The 21,115-nt window shown below is 33.0% G+C and overlaps 2 protein-coding genes across 4 annotated transcripts in view; one reads left to right on the top strand and one right to left on the bottom strand.

The window, feature by feature from the left end:
* The window catches only part of LOC117181177 (microtubule-associated protein futsch-like), a 186,805-nt gene extending 177,725 nt beyond the window's left edge, over positions 1–9,080 (bottom strand). The window contains exons 1-2 of the mRNA XM_033373745.1: positions 9,053–9,080; positions 8,565–8,729 (exon numbers count right to left, since the gene is read on the bottom strand). Of these exons, the coding sequence (XP_033229636.1) occupies positions 8,565–8,729; positions 9,053–9,080 (193 nt within the window). The remainder of the gene's footprint in view (positions 1–8,564; positions 8,730–9,052) is intronic.
* LOC117181909 (sodium/calcium exchanger regulatory protein 1-like) overlaps positions 1–21,115 on the top strand; it is a 64,893-nt gene that overhangs the window by 26,955 nt on the left and 16,823 nt on the right. Inside the window, exon 1 of one of the 3 annotated variants that reach the window (XM_033374928.1) lies at positions 17,833–17,896. The exons of 1 other annotated variant lie outside the window; for it this stretch is intronic. The gene's annotated coding sequence lies outside the window, so the exon portion shown is untranslated. Of the gene's footprint in view, positions 1–17,832; positions 18,072–21,115 lie in introns of those variants that run through there. One more of the 3 variants, XM_033374929.1, reaches the window with a different exon arrangement.

The following is a 21,115-nucleotide window of genomic DNA, read 5'->3' as shown; positions in this document are numbered from 1 at the left end:
TTTAATTTACTAAAAATTACTATTTATTATCACACCGCAGAATTTCACCCAATAAAACTCAATTTGGCCAGGAAAGTATTAACTTTAGAGAAATAGTTTTTAATATAAAAAGTATGTATTTTCAACGTTTTTTATTCGTCCTGTAATAAGCTGATAAAGTGCAGAAAAAAAATCGAAATAAGTTTAATGGAAAATCATTAATCGGGAGTAATTAAAAAATTGATTAATTGCGAATATCTCGAGAACGCACAATCTGCCGAAGACGTACCACACCGATTCGGAATCAGGTGATCATTCTGCATACGAATCACTCAAAATATTTTAGCGACGTATAAGATCCGACAGGACTGAGTATGGCGTCTGGACTATAGAGCATCGATTCCCAAACTACTACCGTGGGTAGGATGGCTACCCGACGGTAGGGGGATGCCACCCCGGGCCGGGTAGCTCGGTAGGCTCCAAGGCAGGGTCTCCGCTGTGAGCATGGGTCTATTTTTTTGATCTAGCATGAATGCCTTTCATTGTTCTGAGATTGAGACCTGTTACAATAACTGAAGTTATGAAGGTATGACACAATTAAATTTAAATGAGCTGAATCAATTTCGTGATATATTTTGAGAAATATGGAAAAAAAGTTCATAAAAATCGGTTAATATTTTCACTAAATTTGTCCAAGAAACTACATTGCTGGACTACTTCGCAGCGTAACAAAAGTGCAATAACGTTTGAAGTTATTATCCGATTTCTATCATTTTCTAATGTTCTCGTCATAGTCCAGAAAATCTAATGCTGCCTATTAAAATTCCCTAATGAATATTTAACTAAATTTTCCATTTTTCCTAATCGGCTCTAATTTTCCTGTAATGGGAAGGTCGAGCGCGACAAGCCAGCACATGCCCGCATCACAGGCTGTCAAGTGTCCCCCCCTTGGTTTTAAGTATTATGAAAAAAATGTTAGGGTGGCGGCCCTACCGCTCCCCAGAAAGAGCGAAAAAAGTTTGGGAATCGCTAGCTTAGAGCGCTCTTGAAAAGAACATGAGTAAGCTTTAACAAACCAAACCCTTGCAAAGTAGGGCTGTTGAGTTAGGAATCGATTTACAGTTATCGGCCGATGACTTGAGACGAAAAGTTTCTTGCATATGAATATGCCTTTATGTTGACAACTTTGCTACAGAACCTGCAAATGATATTAATCAAGTCATTATACCTATTTCAATCGCGGTATTATTTTGTAATTTAATTATCTTCATTAAGTTATGTCCATCTGAGTTCGATTACATATGTGCTTCAGGGTAAATATTGTGTTATTAATTAAACATCATATCCAAGTGCGCAAAGGAAAAAATAGCATCTTTAGAATTAGGCTCAATTACAATTGAGATCCTTTAGAACTCCAGGTGTGGAATCATTTAGAAACTTTCTAATGCAAGTCTGGTTTTCACCAGTTTTTAAGACTTCAATAAAGTTTTAAGTACCACCTAACAGAATATAAATGTTCTAAAGAGGATCATTCTCGTATAGTAAATTCATAATAAAAGTTTACACCATAAAAAGTTTGTAGCTAACAGTGATAATGTAAAAAATTAATTATTTGAAATCCATGTTTCATTTTGCTTAAATTTTGCTGTTAGCAATTTAGAGCATTTAAATTTAAAAAGTAAATAATGTTTTTGGTTATTTCTAGATTAAACAATCATTTTCATAAGCATTTGACAGGGAGCAAGCATACTAACAATATGTTTTACTTGGCCTTCGTCTCCGGGTAAACAAGTACAATTTATTTGGCTTCCTCGCAGATGTGTCAGTGTATAATTACTTAGCCTTCGTTCCCAGTTAAACAACTAAAATTAATTGTTAAAGTCCATACTCCCTCTCAAATGTTGATAAAAATGATTGTTTAATCAAAAACAAAATAATGAAATTTTTATTATTTTTAACAACTGATATTCCAACAATAAAAATCTAACATAACAACTTATATTTGATCTCAATTCTACATGCCAGTGTCATTTATTTGAGCCGTACGCAAACTAAATCGGATGAAAAGGAAATATTTTAGCATCAGCTATCGGCTTCTCAAAAAAAAAAAAAACTAGTTGCACTACAAACTACTAATTTTAAAATTTTCTCTTTGCCAATCATTTACAAAACGTTTGTGTTGTTTTGGAAATCCATAATTAAACATGAATAATTATAAATAATAGCGCAAAGCTAATTTTTTAAAACAAACACATGCCAAGAGCTTCAATTGGAGTCACCACAGAAAAAATCCTAATGAAAAGGAAAGCTTCCAGCGTAGGAACCTTTTCATTCCTCGATCCAACTCCCAATGATTGTTTGTTTAAAATTTTTAATTTAAATAGTGAGCAGATTTTTACCAAGGTTCCCACAGCATATTTATACGTTTCACACTAGTCATTTTTTGGGGCGAATGCAAAACTTTGAGGTATTAACTTAAATGGTTTTTTTCTTTAAGCAAAGTAAGAGACGCACAGACGCTAGCACGAGATTATAAGAGTTACTTACGAATCCCTAGAAAAAAAACGTTAATATAATTTAAAATGTAAACCCTTGATGCAGAAGGAGTGGTTGGCGGTCACTAAAAGTAGCGCGGCTAGAACATCTTGCATACAGCTGTTGAAAATTTAATTTAGGATTTCTAACAGATACTCCCCACCCCTAGGGACTGTAAGACCTTGTAGTTGGTGGAAAAGCTTAAGCGTGTGGTATATAGGGGTCAAACGGACCTCGGCCTGCATGCGTATGGACATGGATGAAATCCATTTTTTTTTTATTTTTGAAATCGGTACGGGAATGACCTGCGGCCCGCACTTCGACCAAGAAAAAGCCCTCCGTTGGTATGGTGGGCTGCGAACGGGTACTCATTGAGTTTCTCGCTCAATGCGACCACCCCCCTAAGCCATGGGTGTAGAGTGATCGTGCCCATGGCACTTTGGCACCTAGGGGTTACGAAGGTGTCCTAACGGCCTCTCGGGGACACCGGACTATCTCCCCGAGTAATCAGTCTTACCCTTGCACGCGGGGCTCTGCAGGGACAGACCTTTTATTTGCCTAGCTACTCGTGGGAACAAAAATGGATCACGCAAACCTAAATTAAAAAGAAGATGGAGAAAGGGAGTTGGCCGAGGGGGGAAAGGGGGTGGATCCTAACGGGTCTAACATAACCCTTTCACCCCAATCTGTCTCTCCGGTATGCCTTACTCAGACGCGGCTGTGCCCCCAGCTCTTCCGGGAACTGAGGGTATGACGAACCCTCTGAATGAGGTTATGGAATTGGGAGTGGCCAATCAGTCCCCCAATAAGAAGAAATGCATCAACGGTTCCCTGAAGAGGAGACTGAGGAGGTAAGCGCAGCCGGCTAGTGGAGCAGCTGCATAACCTGGTACATCGGCGACCACAATGCCGATAATCAGCACTGAGGCTCAAAAGCGAGGAAGGGGCTCAAAGAGCACATCATCGGGAGGGGGGCTAAGCCTGTAAATAGGCACCAGGCGGCCCAGCAGCCCACGAACAGGGAGTCGTCGGGGGTCGGGTGACGGCCGCTCAGAGGACTGACCCCCTTACGGTTGTGGTGACGGATAAGAGATAACCGGATTCGCTGTTCTCTACAGAGCAATTTGAGCTCTTCAGGGAGGCTACCTGGAGGGCGCTCGAAAGAGTGTCCCCAGATCAATGGCCAAAATTCAGAACCACTTTCTGCAGAGGAGGGGTGTTTGTATTTGTGGTAGCTGACCCAGTGGCTAAAGCTTGGCTACACAAGGCTGTGGTCGAGACAAGGCCTTGGGAAGGTGCATCTCTTAAAGTGGGTAAATTTCAGTTGCTCCAGAGGATAGTTAAGGCTACGGCGTGGTTCCCAGGTACACCCATCTATGGTCAGCAGAGGACACAGCTGGAGGAATCAAACATTTCCTGGTTGTGCAAATTCCTGCGTCACAGATGAGGGCTCTTGCGGTCCTCAACAACAGGTCCTTCCACCACTTTGAACAGGTCAACTCTAAAGTTACCAGCCAGGGTCAGAAGGAGCCTGCCGATGGACAGAATGATCGAGATCAGACCTAAATGACTGCTCCCGGTCTAACCATTACCCAAATTAACTTGCATCACAGCAAAGGCGCCTCTGCAGTTTTGCAGAGTGGCATGGCTACGAGTCACACAGGCATCTCACTAATCCAGGAACCCTGCTTAGTTCGAGATACCATTAGGTGTCTAGGGGGGGCGGCTGGTTTTTGTTATAGGGACCCCAAGGCGGCCAATCCAAGGGCTTGCATACTGGCGAAGGGAGTCAACGTCGTCCGGCTACTTGAGCTATGTTCTAGACTTGATAATGATATTCAGATCTTAAAGGAATAGGAAGGCTAGTCATGGGATCGGCTTACTTTCCATATGACCGCGAACAGTGGAGGTACGTACACTGGTAGAACACTGCAAGGTAAGTGGTCTTCCTCTTCTTCTGGGGTGCGATGCTAACTCCCACCATACTTTGTTGTTTCGTAATTCGGTCAGGGAGCTAGTCATTGACTTCACTCTCGGTACCGGTAGTTTTACAGATAACATCAAGAAGTGGAGAGTCTCAGATGAACACACTCATTCAGATCACTCACAGATAGAGCTCGTGTTGGAAGCCGCTGTACCCATCGGGCCTAAATGGATCAGCAATCCAAGAAGAACAGACTGGGGTCAGTTTTCCACGGAACTAAGAAGTGCACTCTCAGGGGTGCCCAGGTCAATTAGAGACGTGGATACCCAGGAGATAGCGGCCGAGATTTTCACGGAAGCCATCAAATCTACTTATGAAAGTAATTGTCGACCTTCAAAAGTCCAAAAGGCTGGAGAGATACACTGGTGGAATGTGAAACTCGAAGAACTTCACAGGGAAACCAGAGAGAGGTTCACGTGTGCCAGTTCTGGTAAAACGAAGGAACTGTGGACTTCATTTACAACGGTGAGGGATGAGTATAGGAGTGCAATACGTAAGGCAAAGCATGAAAGCTGGACCAACTTTTGCACTGATATCGAGAAAGGAGCAGAGGCCCGAAACGGCGGCTAGCCGAAGATATTGTTGCCCCAGTTAGGGTCAGGTGGGCCCTGAAGTCCTTCAGTCCTTACAAGTCTCCTGGTCCGGATGGCATATATCCACTCCTCTTGCAGAGGGCTGGTGAAATCATCATTGGGCCGATTGTAAGACTTGCTAGGGCTAGTCTGATGTTGGGTTATGCTCCGACGGCATAGAGGAGTGCAAGAGTAGTCTTCATTCCGAAAGCAGGCAGTATCGGTCATACTTCACTCAAGGATTTCAGACCCATTAACCCCACATCTTTCCTACTAAAAACAGTGGAAAGACTCGTGGACAGATATATCCGCGATCATTTCTTTTTAAGTAGTCCTCTTCACAAGCAACAACACTGGCTGGTCACTCGACTGAGACGGCCCTAAGCACAGTAGGTAATCTAATCGAAAGACAACTAAATCAAAAAGACCTTACGATTGGAACCTTCATGGACATCGAAGGAGCCTTTAACTAAACCTCTGTAGATGTGATCAGGCGATGTGTTATCACACTTGCTGTGGTGCCTGGTAGTATATAAACTGCTTCATCTACTCATGAGTCATGGCCACCACGTTATAGGCTAAGCGCACGATATACTGGTTATCGTGCGCGGCTAGCATCTGGATGCGTTCTTCGGAGTAATGCAACAAGCACTAAGAATAGTAGAATTCATGGTGTAAGAGGACTGAAATATCAGTCAATCCGAGTAAGACGGATGCAGTTGTATTCAACAGAAGGTACTAGTGGGGAACCACGAGTAAATTGAAATTGGCTAGACAAAAACTGGACATCAAAGGTCAAGCCAAATATCTAGGAGTCATTCTGGATAAGAAGTTGTCATAGAACGAGCACCTGGGAAACAAGTGCAAGAAGCTTGTAACGGTTCTTTGGCTCTGTATGAGAGCCATAGGGAAAAGCTACTGGCTAATTCTGAGAGGCATCACTGGTGCCTCGAAGTCGAAGTAGATGGCCCTTAGGGCACTAAGAATTTTGGTGCCCTTCCATCTCACCATAAAGGCCGTGGCTGCGAAGTCGGCCTGGAGATTAAATATGATAAACAATAGTAATATTTTGACAGTTGTGCGAATAACAATCGACATCGCGAGGAGGCCGACACAGAGCATGCTCAGGAACAAAATGTCCACTCGTCGCAACCGTTTCGACAAGAAGTACCGAGTTAGCCTATCTGCGAAAGAGGAATGGGCTAACGCTGAGATTATGGCCATACTTCAGTGCACCTATAAGGCAATGGAGTATGGCAATAAAAGAAACATTCGCATCTGCTCAGACAGTAGGGCTGCTATAATGGCCCTGAAAGGAACAACGATCACGTCGCTACTAGTATGTGAGTGCTTTGAGGCACTGAATAAACTAGCGACAGAAAACCAAGTCGTTTGCTCTGGATCTCTGGATACAGTGGCATCAGCCTGAGCCAGTTGTAGGTATTTCCAGTAGGTTAGTAACTGAAGATATTAGCATTTGGGTGACCGAGGAACATCAGAATGAGTCAGGTTTGGTATCTAGCTGCAGACAGACTAAAACGCTCTTGGGCTCACAGCTAAACCCTCACCGAGCGAAGGAAATACTCAAGCTCGGGAGGAATGAAGTCAAGGTCCTAACATAGATTTTCCTAGGACATGAAACCTCCGGTATCACAGGCATAAGATGGGGCTTGAAGAAAGTCCCCTCTGTCGTCTGTGCGGAAAGGATAATGAAACATCTACTCATAATCTCTGTCACTGCACTGCGATTGCGGGGAAACATGTAACACTCACAGGCAGTTACAGCATCAATGATTCTGAAATATCAGCCAACAGCGTGGCTGCGGACCTCTCCCTATGGAGAGGGCTTTGGGGCCACACTTAAAGCTTATAATTGGACGCAACGGGATCGCGCAAGCGTCAGGGACTGTGACGGTCTCAACCCAGAATATTAATAATAATAACAGATACTTGTTTACTTAAACATTTTTAAAAACAGCAAGCATCTAATCCCCGAAGAAACGATATTCTAATATAAAGAGTGTCATATTCTTAGTAATGTTCTTAATTAAGTAAGCGAAATGTGCTCTATTCAATAATTTCTTTTAATATTTCGTGTCACTTGCTTCTAAATCAGTTTATTCTTTTTGTAATTTTTAGCATTGAGTGTTTTGCGTGAAAGAAAAGTGGTAAGTACAACATACAAATTATCAAATATCTTTCATCAAAAAATGTCAAAATGTGTTTAGTAGATTATAATTTTCAATGTAACAAAATAGTTTGTAACCTATACATTTTTTGAATTGCTCAATTTAACAGTATACTTACTTCTGGCTGTGATGCTCCCAATGTATTTACTTTTCAATTAAACATTTCGCAAAGTACTATTTACATATATTTATTATGTATTTATTTCGCGCAGTCGCACCGAAACATAACCTCTATATTTTAAGATTAAATATACCTTATTATCACATAAGACAAGAATATACGTATATTCTTCTAGTAAGAGGGCATCGATCTTACATTAAGAATAACTTCTTGGCGCCTATTTTAGTTGCAAATATTCTCCAAGTTAGTGGGAAATTCTTAAAATTAGAATATCCTTTTTTCAGTGATCAGCAATCAAAATAATGTCATTCAACTGCGTGAGGGTGATGTGTTTCCAAGGATGCCCTCAAATTTTTGTCACGACGCAGCTACCGACTTTTAGTACATTCGCACTTGTCACACTCTATGAACCCTGGTTGTAGTGAAACTCTAAGCATTTTGAACACCTTTTACGCCCTTATTTATACCTTTCAAACACGTTTTAAATAATAAACACAAAAATAGATGATTCCTTCATCAGACGGACAACCGCATTGCTCAGACTGCAGCATTTCCTGCAATCCGCTGAATTTAAAAACAAAATTTGAAAATATACCTACACCCCATTTCAGAAAAAAAAAATTTCAAAAAGGTTTTCAAATTTCTCCTGTAAAGTATTTCTAGAACAATTATACTAAAGCTTATTTTCTCCTACAGTCCAATCCTACCGATTTTTTCCCTCCTTAGATTATCTGTTTTTACTTGTCAAGATTATAAACGATTATTGCGAATAACAAAGAAAGACGATCATTTTTGAGAGGTAAAGGGGGGAAGAGCAGATTTCGAAGTCACGCCACTGACCACAGGTATTTCCTTCTGAACTCGTCCCTGCCAAGTCAAGAAACAGAGCGTAACCTCACTAAGAAGTATCACCTAGACACAATTTTAAAACAATGAGAGGAACTTTGTTTTTCTCGAGAACCTCGCAAACCTAGAAAATTTTATTTAAAATCTTCTAGTTTAAACTTCAGATAAATCCAAAAGTTTCAATTTTTAAGTTCATATTAGTCGGATTGTAATTAGTTTTTTAACTTTAATGCGATTCTATGAGTCACAAAACGTTCAAATTAATCCAATTCAACTTTTGAATCAGAATTTTGTTTGTGTTACGACATTTTTAATAGGGGTGACATTAATTTACTTACGTAGATCTCGTTCAATTATTTCGTAGAGGACAGCAGCAGTTTTCTCCTCATCGACGCAATCCCAAAATCCATCGCAGGCCACGACCAGAAAATCTTCGGTACCGTCTAACGGAACTGGCAACACTTCCGGTTCCCCTGTGATGTAAGGTTTATATTGTCTGTCACCTGCAATAACATTATAAGGAATATTTGAAATAAAGTTGTGGTATTACAGAAAATAACAACAAATATTTGGTTTAGATTCTTTTTCAAGCATCCAGTATTAACACTCGTCATAGTCAAATATGTGATACTTTAAACAGAATTATTACAACGAAATAAATGATTTTAAACAAGGATATCTTATAGTCTAAAAACACGCAAGAAACGTGGAATCAGTATTCAAGACGGTTATAATTACTTTTAATTACCTAATTAATGTATGTGAGACTAATTTACATAATGGCGCCAAACTAGCGTGGGCGCTTCCGGTTAGTACGTTACGTTACCTATGTCTATCCTCTCCTCTTTTCTCATATTTATTGTTTCACCAAGCAAAGCAATGATTAAATTTTGCAAAATCGTATTGATTTTGAAGAGCGAAAAAAAATTTAATTTAAATACTAATTAGTATCAATTGTGATTTTCATTGGGAAATGCTTTTTAACATTAAAAGTATTATCATTTTCACATACTTTAATTTTGAAAACTAAAGTTTTAAATTTCGCGCCACAATAATTATAAGTAACCAAGATTTCGAATTCAATATGAAAAAAGTGCTCAAAATTTGCTCGGAAAAAGTGAGATGCAGTTTTGTATGCATTCTAAATTTCGAAACGTATTTTATTTGACAAAGACTATTTCGCTGCTATATTTAATCGTTCCAGAGGTTATGCTTAAATACAGTCAGTCATATTGGCAAGAAATTCAAATTGTATTATTGTTTACTAAAGAAAAAAATCCTGGTTACTTCTCGAATTACCAAAAACTGTTCATGGTCATTGAAATTAAAAAATTTGAAATCATAAAGCTAAAAAAATTTTCATCTGAAGTAATAAAAAGTTAACTCCAAATTATAGTACTTAAAGTGGCAATCTTGAATTTAAAACTTTTAAATTGAAATAATAAAACTTTTTAAATCAAATATTTTGTATTCAAACGCTCAACAATTTACACGTATAACACGGAATCTAGTAACACTTTTCAATTGAAAAATTTTTTATTAAATAATAAAATATAAAAATATAAAATAACAAAATATAAATTCACGTTATTATTTTCATTGATCTAAATTGAATAATGAATCAATAAATTTGTAGTTTTTCACATTTATATTATTTTGAGCATTTTTATGTTAGAAACATAAAAAATGTACCAATAATAATTTTTTTAATTGAACGCTTTTTAAATTAGAAGTTAAATTATTTTAATGTTAAATGGTTTCAAATCAAGAATTGCTCAATTGCCATATAAACTTCAAATTTAACAATTTACCCAGGAATATCAAGCAAATTTTTTTATTATCTTAAAACCTTTCATAATCCTTAATTAGCTCCAAAATTTTATTCCAAAATCTAGATTTGGTTTTAAATTTTATGAAGCCTGTTCAAATTTAAAATTATATTTGAAATTTGTTCAAAATTTCTAAAGATCTTAAAAAATTATTCGAATTTTACCTACAATTTTTAAGAAATCATGCAAAATACAAAAATAAAAAGCTAAAATCTTCCAGATTTTTTTTCTTCAATTCTGGAAATCTTAAAAGAAATTTTGTTTTCTCATGAAACCTTTTAACATTCTTAAAAAGATTCTTAATTTTTTATCAAAATTTGCGACAACCTACACATTAGTTTAAATTATTTGAAAATATTCCACGCTTTGAATATTTTCAGAACTTCTTAATATCGCTTCAAATTATGGGTCGTACACATACTACGTGACCCGTTTTTCTTTTGTTTAAATAAAAACAAGAATAACATTGTCTTCAAGCCAAAAGGTATACAACGATATAAACAAAAGGAAACCGGATCATGCAGTATGTGTACGACCCCTTACTAGAAATTATTCTAAATTAATACGTGCTCCAGTTCAATTGTTAGTTATGCCTCAAAATGCAACTATTTCGCTTACAAATTAAATTGTCCAAAACAGATTTACTGCAGCTATTTAACAACGTTTGAAAAATGATTGAATATTAATAAGTGATAGCTTATTTTTTCGAGAAAAACAATCTTGACAAATATTCCATTTCCAATGTTGAAAGCAAATTTTTCGATATCTATAATCGTTCAAATATTTTTTAAACAAATAACTATATGTGAAGATTATTTGCTTATTTTTAAAACTGGGCATAGTAAAGGGAGCGGAAATGTCCTCCCGAAAAAAGCCTTGGTTTATTAAAATTTAACCATTTTTAAAAAATGGGTAAGAAGCGGCAGTACGAAAAAATTTAATTTAAATTTAATAATTTTTGAATTGCCAGAACTTGAAGTTGTAATAAAAAAAGTTGGATAAATTTGAAAACATCTTATCTGTAGGCAAATCAAAATAAAAGTTAAATAGATATATATTTTGAGGAAATTACATAGAAAATTCATGATTATATGTTTCATATACTTTAAAAAAATATTTTTGTTACTAAAAATAATATTTCAATTTTTCCAACTTTTTTTTTAAAACTTGAAGTTCTTTTAATTCAAAAAGAAAATTGTTAAGATTTATACTCATAATCCGGTGTGATACTGTAAAAAAAAGTTTCAAAATGAACCCAAGAAAATTGAAAATTTTTGATAATTTCAGAAGTTATTAAAAATCTAACAAAACAGTGAAATTTACATTATTTTTGCAATATCTACATAAACACTAGACAAATTGGCTTCACCCTGGACTTATTTTAAACAGAATTTCGAAAACAATCAACCTTTTAAAGAGACATTTTTTAGCTCTGGTATAATTAAAATTAAGAGAATATATTGCAATATATGTACATATAATCATCTTAGCAATTTTTGAGACCACTCTGAGGATTGATTGGAGTTTAATACCCACAATAGATTGGTTTGAAGATCTTGTGAAGTCCGAGAGGGACGAGAAGTGGAATTAAATAACGAAATTAAATTGATTGCAGGATAGTTGCACGTAGTATTGTGTCAGCCAACGCAATCGAAGCCAACAGGATACTCGACACGCGTCCAGAATTTTCACGCGACCCTAAATGGTACTGTGTCTGGTCCAATGGCTACCCTACTTGGTCGTCACTTCCTCGTACGGTCGTTTCAAACAAAATCATTGTCCGAGGGTTAGCTGACTCACAAATTGTTCCCCCTTTCTAATCATAATTACCTGCAACCTGCAAAACACTCTTAATAGCATGTAGTATACTCCATTTTGTCTCTAATTTTAACATATACATACTAGAAAAAACATATACGAGCAGACGCACTACGCGCGCGATTATTATTTTCTTTTTGTCTAACGAAATTGTTAAATTAATATCAATAAGAACATTTTTTATTTCATAATATCTATTATCTAAAATAATAGAAATTAAAGGCAATGATTTTTCTCTATATCTGAAATAGTGAGAATTCCACGGTTTGAATTAGTCAAAGCTATTTCACTATTAAAATAGTGAAATTACTTTCTTCCACTATTTCAATTATGTGTGTGTTTATTTTATTTTCATAAAACATTGTAATCGCGTTTCAAGGGGGGCCAGGTAAATTAAATCTCACAGTGATATTACAATTGAAGAAAAGAAAAGTACGAATTGTGTTAAAACTAGGTAAAACTGCTCACGCAATTTGGACAGTTTGCACGTTATGTTGTTATTTTCTTTCTGACGTGCCGATATTTTCCCTGCCAAATAATTATGTTTTCCAGGTGATTAGTGTTTACTAACACTATAGAATTTTTTTCTAATTTTAGGTCTCAGTCGCTGTCTCCGGATTCTGAATTACATAAATAGAGATTTTAGGAACTTTTGTTCCGTAATCTATCGTTTTTTCTCTTATACAGGATTTTAAGTTTAGAGGGCAAACATTAAAATTTTTTAAATTGCAATTTAAAAATACCCATATTGAAAGTTTTAATTTGAAAAATGACACCTTCAAAAAGTTCCAGATTAAAAAAAAAAGAAAACTGCTATTGCTGAAAAGTTGCTATGCTTTATTACAAATTAAAATATCTATTGATTTTTTAAATCAAAATTTATTCGACGGTGTCACAATGAAGTCAAACATGCTAATAAAATAGAACTTGTGTTTAAGTTATAATTTTTTTAAATTAGCGAAAATGAATTTTTTTAATTCAGGTAAATTTGATTTCAAAAATGTTTGTTTCATTATTATTACGTAAAACGATTTGGGTTAGGGGAGGATTTGGTAAAATCGTATTGTTTGTCATAAATGAACGAAGTAGTTCAGCTTTCAAACAAAGAAAGATTTTCATTTTAAATAAAAACGGATGAACTGAATAGAAAAGACGAATTAAAAAAAAAGAGTTCAATCCTCAACTAAAACGGAATAATTTTCAACCAAAAAGTTGAATTTTTTAACAAAGAGTTTTGCACAAATTGAATGAATTTTCAACTAAATAGTTGTATAAACAATTTTTAGAACATAAATTGAAAATTAAAAATTAAAATAAATAATACGAAAAAATTTAGCTATAATGTGATTTAATTTTTTTTAATGTTACAATTTTAAGCTTTTCAATTCGAATTTTCTATATATTTACATCTCAAATGATTAAATTCAAAACTTACTATAAAGGCTTCTAATATAAAAGTTTGAAATATTTAACAGCGAAATGGTCTTGAAATTTTCAATCTGAATATACAATATAGTGACATTTCAAATTCAAAATTTCCAAAAATTAATCTAAAAATTAATTTAAGACTAAACTTTAGTTTCAAAGCCTTAGTATCAAGTGACATTTAAAACGACTGGATACATTTTTTTGTTAAAAAATTTGATTTATGTCAAATCGAAAATCACTGTCAGGTTCACCGTTGAAAATTGCAGAATGTCAAATATTCCGAGAAATATTGTGAACCTTTAGAGTTTAATTATCCTAAACACTTGGAAAATTATATACTTTCTAGTCGGAAACTGTCAAAAATTTCAAAATGCGGGAATTAAGAAATACAGGAAATCTCGCGGTGTAATATTTCTCTCCCGGCTTTATCCCTGTTCACCCGATTCTCCCGGGTAGGTGGCCACCTTGTTAACGAATCGAAATGTCAAAATAGTATTACGTGGTAGGCGCACAAAATGATTTTCATTTTCTTCTTAGTTTATACGATATGAAACGTGAAAATGGAAACTATGCTGAGATCATTTTAGAATTGCAGTTAATAAATAGCATTGATTGAGATAATATTGCTATTATTGTTTTTACCAAGACCTGAGACTGTAACTAATCCACTGTTTAAATTAGTGAAATCCCTTATTCGAATTAGTGTAATCCACTATTTGTGTGAGTGGAATCCACTTTTCGGATTAGTGACATCTCCTTATTGAATTAGTGAAACCGTAAAACCACTGATTGAAACAGTGAATTTCACTATTTCATAGTGACCCACTTTTTTATATTGAAATAGTGAAAAGTCGCTATGAAATAGTGAAATTCACTATTTCCGATTTAGAGAGGTAAATTAAATCTTTACGATTGTAAATATTCATTTAAACTTATTTTTGTTTATCTCAAATAATAGATTAAGCTAATAGATAGCAGTGAAAAATGTTAACATAGTCTAAATTTGTAGAAAAAATAGTTATAGTACAATTTTTTTATTCAAATTACTGATTTCGGGTATAAAACGCCAATAAATGCTATTGTTACATTAAATCTCAAATGATTTAAATTCCTCACATTTCAAGTAAAAATATTCTATTTAAAACGAAGTAGATTAATTTTTAAACAAATAGTTGAATTTTCAACAAAAAATATTATTTTATAGCGAAAAACAGCAATTTTAAACAAAATAGTGAAATTTTAAACCAAAGAGATGAATCTTGAACTATTTAAAATGATGAATCTTTACAAAAAATGACTTTTCAACAAAGTAGTTCAAATTGCAACTTAGTAGTTGAATTTTCAACAAAAAAGATAAATTCTTAACGGAAAATATAATAAATGATATTTCAGCCAAAAAGATTTGAATTTGTAAGCAAAAACAATTGAACTGAACCAAACTAGCCGTGGATTCCATCTCGAGTGATTCCACTTTGTATTTATAATTATCATTTCATGTCATTTCACGACCACTTTGCTTCCCCTTAGCAAATGTATTTGCTTCCTCATAGAGAAAGCATTAGTGATTTTTTACATATTAGCCAAACTAAATTTGTCATTTTTGTCAACTTTGAAAAAGAAATTCACAAAAATTACAAAATGATATAAACAATTTTTTAAATATAATTACAAATCAGACCAATCCCATCTTGTATTTTCAACGATACTTGCTCGAACTGGAAATGGGAAGGAAAAGTTCTGTTGCACCCTATCCCTTTCCCAGCTTTATGAGTTTTTTTTTTAAATTGTACGAATCTTTTATATTCTTGCATCAACTTTGAATTATTTTAATAAAAACAGTTTTACTATAAAAACAATTTTTTAATTATTATAAAGTGCTAAAAAAATTTTTTAAATATTTGTAGAAATCCTTGAGCCAGTTTCAAGATATTAGTGGAGAAAATAAGCACTCCAAATTTCATCAATTTATCTGCAATCTTTTTCAAGTTATCGTGTTCACAAAAAGGTGTGACATCCATACACACACGCGCGCGCGCGCCCGGATAATAGCTTATAGAACATTGCATTAGAAAATTTTTAATTGAAGAACGTTTGATTAAATGAATGAAGCATTTTTCGAAAATGTTACAATGACATCCACTATGAGGAAGCAAGAAAGCGCCTTTTCAAAAATAATTGGCAACCAGATATAAATTTTGAACTAAAATTACGAAAGTTCATCCAAAAAATGACTTTTACAAAGTAGTTCAACTTTTAACGAAGTAGTTGAGTTTTTAACCAAAAGAAACTAATTGTCAACCAAACAGTTGCATTTTTAATCAAAAGGATACAATATCGACCAAGAAAATTAACTTTCTAACCAAAAAAAAACGAATTTCATACAAAATAGATGAATTCTTAACCTGAAAATATGAATTTTGAAAAAGTTCATTTTCAATCTAATAGTTGAATTTTCGGGCGAAAGACACGAACATACTTTAAAATCGTTCAAAAAATTGTTATCTTCTTTGAAATCCAAAGATTTTACACTGGGAATCCCATTTAAGTCTTTCCGAGAATTGTTGCCGCAGCTGAACGCAGAGCCCCACGGGATCAAAAGGGACGAGTGGCTACTGACTGTTTACGTTCTGAGAGAGCGATTCTTGCATTCGTTTTAAGTCAAGGGTCTTTAGGAGCACACCCGAAACCGCAATTAAATGACATTTCCAGTCTACAATACAAATTACCGATTTCGAGTATAAAACGCCAATAAAATCCAAAATTATACACAAACTGGAAATTTAATGACGGAATGATTATTAATTTAATCAAGTAACCTGGCAAATAACCAATTATCTCAAGAAATGTCATTTTTACTACTTTTAAAGATGATGTACTACAAAAATAATACGAATTTCAATGTTTTGTTAAATTTGCAATACCTCCCGAAATAATCAACATTTTTCCACGTTCTTGTGCTTATCTTAAAGTAAAATTTGTACAAAATGGCAACTACTTATTAGCATAAATTTACAATTATTTTCTTATATGTTACATGTTTAAGTGAAAAAAGTCGAAAAATTTCAATATTCTTTTTGAGAAGAAAAATATTGTTGTAAAGATATGAAAAATGATCATGAAGATTTTTTAAAAGTCCCTAAAAATATATATTCATTTGATTTGTATTATCACTTGCCTACAGATTAAATTTTTAAAATTTGTACAACTTTTTCGTTACATAATAATTATCTTCTTGCACTGTACTGGGGAAAAATGTAACATTTATATTTATATCCAGTGGCGATAATGTGGAATTATATCTTCAAAATGAGTTCAGCAAATATTAACTTCTAGAAATAAAAAGTCAATCAGGGTTTCAAAAACAATGATTGCGAGACATTTGTTATTGATTCAATTTTTAGTCCAGTTAAAAAATTCTCGATTAATTATGAGGTTGACTTATAATTTATTATCATATTACTGTTAGAAGTCTTATCCTGCAAGAGAAAATCAATTCTGAAAGAAAAATTTGTTAAGAAAAATCTTTGTTAATCATTTCTACATTCGGTTTATACTCAATCATAGAATCGTCCAAGAGAGTAGATTTCGAAAATTTAATTGATGAATTCATGATTTTGAAAATCATGAAAACTATATTCTGGGAACGGAAGGCAAAAGATTTTGAGAAAATTGGTCTCATTGTTTGGTGGTTATAAAGTAACAATTTCATATAAAAGGAATCATTGAAACGTAAAGTAATAAAGACACGGATACCGCCGCAAGAAGTGTTAAATGTCGTTACCACAAAACCACAGAGAAAAGAGATCTTATCGTTGAATAATGTACCTTTAAAAAACTACACAATTTTAAGAGATCAGAAGCATTTTAATGTGATGTATTATCTTACTACATGAAACATTTAACTTAATTTTGCGATAAAAGAAAAATAATAAAAAGCTAAGCCTATAAAAATAATCAAATTATTTCCGAATAATAATTTTTAAAACCGAATACAACAGACAAGCTATTACTAGAACAGACTATTACATTTAAAACTGAAAAGCTGTTTTTTGTTTGTTTTCATTTTGATTGCACAAGTTGACTTTTTTAAGTATATACTTTACCCTCAAGAGCTGGTTGTACTTAGAAAGCGCTTGAAATTCAACAAATCTAAATTTAATAAAATATCAATAGTGAAAAAACGAAACTTAAAAGCTCGAAATTCAAAATTTTAGAATTACAATTGCTGAAATTCGTGCATTGCTGTAAATCAGAACTATTAAATCTCGTTAGAAATCAAACAGAACCAAAGTAAAAAGCATTAATAAAATTAATGTTGTTAATGAACGATACAAAATAAAAGGAAAACTGTTAATTATACATTTTTTTTCAAAATTGCTCTTAATCATAAATTTCGACAATATTTTTTAAATTATTGAAAATTGATTAAACTTTTGCGAGTGTTGCCATCTGTTGAGCGATTGTCGTCTTTGCTAGCCGAAGAGACTGTGCATTATTTTTTTTTTGCTTTGTAACTGTTTGCAACCAAACAAGCAACATACGCAGCAACCGGAACAGGCAACAAGTCTTAAGAATCAATATTAATAATAGCCAAAGTGGGTATAGTTTTTTAAAGAAAATTTCACCTTTGCTTAACTTTCATTACAAAAAATACAATTAACATTGTTAGCTTCTCTTAACTAATGATTAGGGCTTAGGAAAATAGAAAAAGGAGTGGCATGGGTAACATTTTAGAAGGAAGCGCGAGCGTGGACGAGAAAATTACAACAGGTTTGATAAAAAAATGCTTTATATGCTTAATATTAAATTTTTAATAAATTTTCTCAATTTTTGAAATTTTTTAATATATTGCTTCCTCACAGAAGAAGCTTTGTGACTTCATTTTTTGACATACCTTGGCATAATTTTACGCCAGTAGTCCAAAAATAAGGTTTTTAACAAATGGGTGTGTGAATTCGTGTGTCGAGAATACTCTTTATAATAAATCGAAAATAAATTAAACCAGTTTTATGAAATGTGAACGGACTGTAACCCTAAATAATGCCAATTATTTGTCAAGTTTATTTATGATTCTTTATGCAATTTTCAGTGTATTTGAGAAAAATAAGTTTATGCGTGGATGCTAATGAAATGCATCGTTTTTTCACAAAAAAGATTAAAGCTGATTCATTCAGTATCATAAAACGGGGTTGTATTTAGTTTATTTAATTCGCTGGAATGTTTATTTTTATATTAAAAACTTTATGAAATTTTTTATTTTAAATTATAAATATTTTGTAGTATTAGGAACATTTAACTATCAAATTTATTTGGTTTCATGTAATGAATCTATTCAACTATATACAAATAAAAAACTTTTATAGCCTATGAACAATAAACACTAAATAATTTTAAAAAATAATAAATAATAAAAAAATCAGAGGAAATCGCCTTTTATATTCCCTCAGACACATTTTACAATCAAAAATCCTCATTTTCATCGCCTCAAACTCTATTTACAATCAAAAATCCTCTTTTCTGTAATAAATATAAAATAAATATAAAATAAATACAAAACAATCCTCTATGAGGAAGCATCACTATTATGGGCCCCCAAAAAAACTCCATAAGTGAGAAATTCGAATTTTACTTAATATTGCAGTTTATTTTCGCTTTTTAAACGTTGTTTTTTTTGTAAATAATCATTAATCAGTTACTTAAGAATGCCCAGTAATTTAGTTAAACATTTTTTAATTATTTAAACAATTCAATTTATTTAAGAAATTTCAATTTATTTAAACATTTTGTTCAGGTTGGTCGTGAAATGAACGTATTTTCTGGACGTTATGAGTTTTTTAATCAACCAAAAGAATGCCATAAATTATATTTATATAAATAAAAAAATTATATTGAAAGAAAATAAGACTGTTTAAATAATTACATTTTTTATAACATTTATAAGTAATCTTCAAAAACACATTAGTACTTTAAAATATTTAAGCCTGTCGAAAATTTGGTAAGATAAAATGTTTCTCTTGCGTTTGCCAGGTAAAATATATACTGTCTTAAACAAACACGTATTATTTAAGTAGTTGTAAAATTAATCAAACAAATCACACGATGTTATCATTGATTGAGGTACTCATAACCTCTAGAAAATACGTTCATTTTGCGACTTTCCTAAAAAAATAAATGTTTAAACAAATTTAAATTGTGTAAACAATTTAAAATAAGCTTAAAAGTTCCTATATAATATTTTGTTATCGATTAACGACTATTTATGAACAAAAAAATGGTTAAAAAGCTTTAATAAACCTTTAATAAAAATATTTGGTTAAATTCTAATTGATAATTTATGGGGTTTTCTTAAGGGACCTATAAGAGTGGCTTCAAGTCATTCGCGTTTAAATATGAGATTTACAAAAAGCTGAATTCTTCCCATGTTAAATCAATAGGAAACTTCATGGCCTTTGCGCTCGAATTTTGAGATTTGTTTGGCATTCTAACAAAACTTTGCATAAAAGATTCTTTAAAAGTCTAATACATGTAGTGTTAAGCGGATTTATTGGAAACCTCATTTTTAATTTAGTATTAAAAAGATTGGTAATTTAAAGCCAGATAACTGATTCTCTGTACTTGTCACCTTTTTTTAATGCAGTAAAATAATAAAATACTTCTTTTTACAAAGAAAAAGCCCTGAAATAAAACCATTTGCCACTTCTTCAGAGCTAAAGTACATACCAATTAAATACCAGCCTAAAATGTTAAATCCTTATTTTCTAAAAAATGCCACTTTTAAGAGTTTTTTTTTCTCTTTTTGCTCGGCGATAACAAATGATATTTCCTCAAATTATTATTTATTATAAAGTAACCTATACCTTTCTTCTTTTTATAGACCTTTCAGCGAGAAATCATTTGTTATAGTGCGATACCATCACACTAAATCTTTATTTTCCCAGAGAAGTTATTATTTTAAAAAATTTTTAAATAGATTTTCATTCGCTATCCAAAAACGTTTTTCAAAACCCATGAAATTTGAGCGTCCAAATTCATAAATCATTTTACTCGAAATTGCTTTTTTTTATGAAACTCATTTTCTTCCAATTTGTCAAGTCAATATCTCAGGAGAAAATTTTATTTTTTTTGAGCTAAAAATTGAAATTTGTATCGTAATTCGCGACAGAGCCTGTACCAATTTTAAGTTGCTGTGATTTCAGGATGGTAAATTTCCACATTCTAATTCTCGGAACTGAATAATTTTTGTTTTAATCATACTTTTTGGCTCCAATTCAAAAATACTTCAGGGCGGGAGAAAAATTTTGTTTTATCTTTAATTTTTTTATTTTGTTTGCGATCTAGTTAATTACAGCAACCCTTCAAAGAAGAAACACCATATAATGAACTTGCCCAAACTACTTTCCAGCGGTTATTAGGAACATTTGGATTGGATTGGAAAAAGATTGCATTCATTAAATTGAATTTATTTTTTGCTATCAAATTCTGTAATTTTCAAATCTACATGATTACAAATTTTAAAGATTTTTTTATTCAAATGCGCGAATTATGCATATAATTCTTGAGTTTTTAAATTTTCTCATTTGATTTAAATGTGGGATGTTTTTGATTTGTATGATTCGAATTTCGAGAACCTTTAATTCTCAATGATTTTGTTTTCAATCGCTTTAAAATCTTTATATTTTTCAGTTTCTGACTTGCCATTTGTATTTTTTTTTAGTATAATTGTGGGTCCGGATGCAATAAGGGCACATAAAATTTTTTCGTGCGAAAACGAAGTCCCCTGGAGGCTTTAGAAAAAATTTTCGAATTTTAATTTT

This window comes from Belonocnema kinseyi, chromosome 10 (genome assembly GCF_010883055.1).
Source record: "Belonocnema kinseyi isolate 2016_QV_RU_SX_M_011 chromosome 10, B_treatae_v1, whole genome shotgun sequence".
Taxonomy (NCBI): Eukaryota; Metazoa; Arthropoda; class Insecta; order Hymenoptera; family Cynipidae; genus Belonocnema; species Belonocnema kinseyi.
Note: the sequence above shows the minus strand (reverse complement) of the source record. Positions and strands in the feature narration are given on the sequence as shown.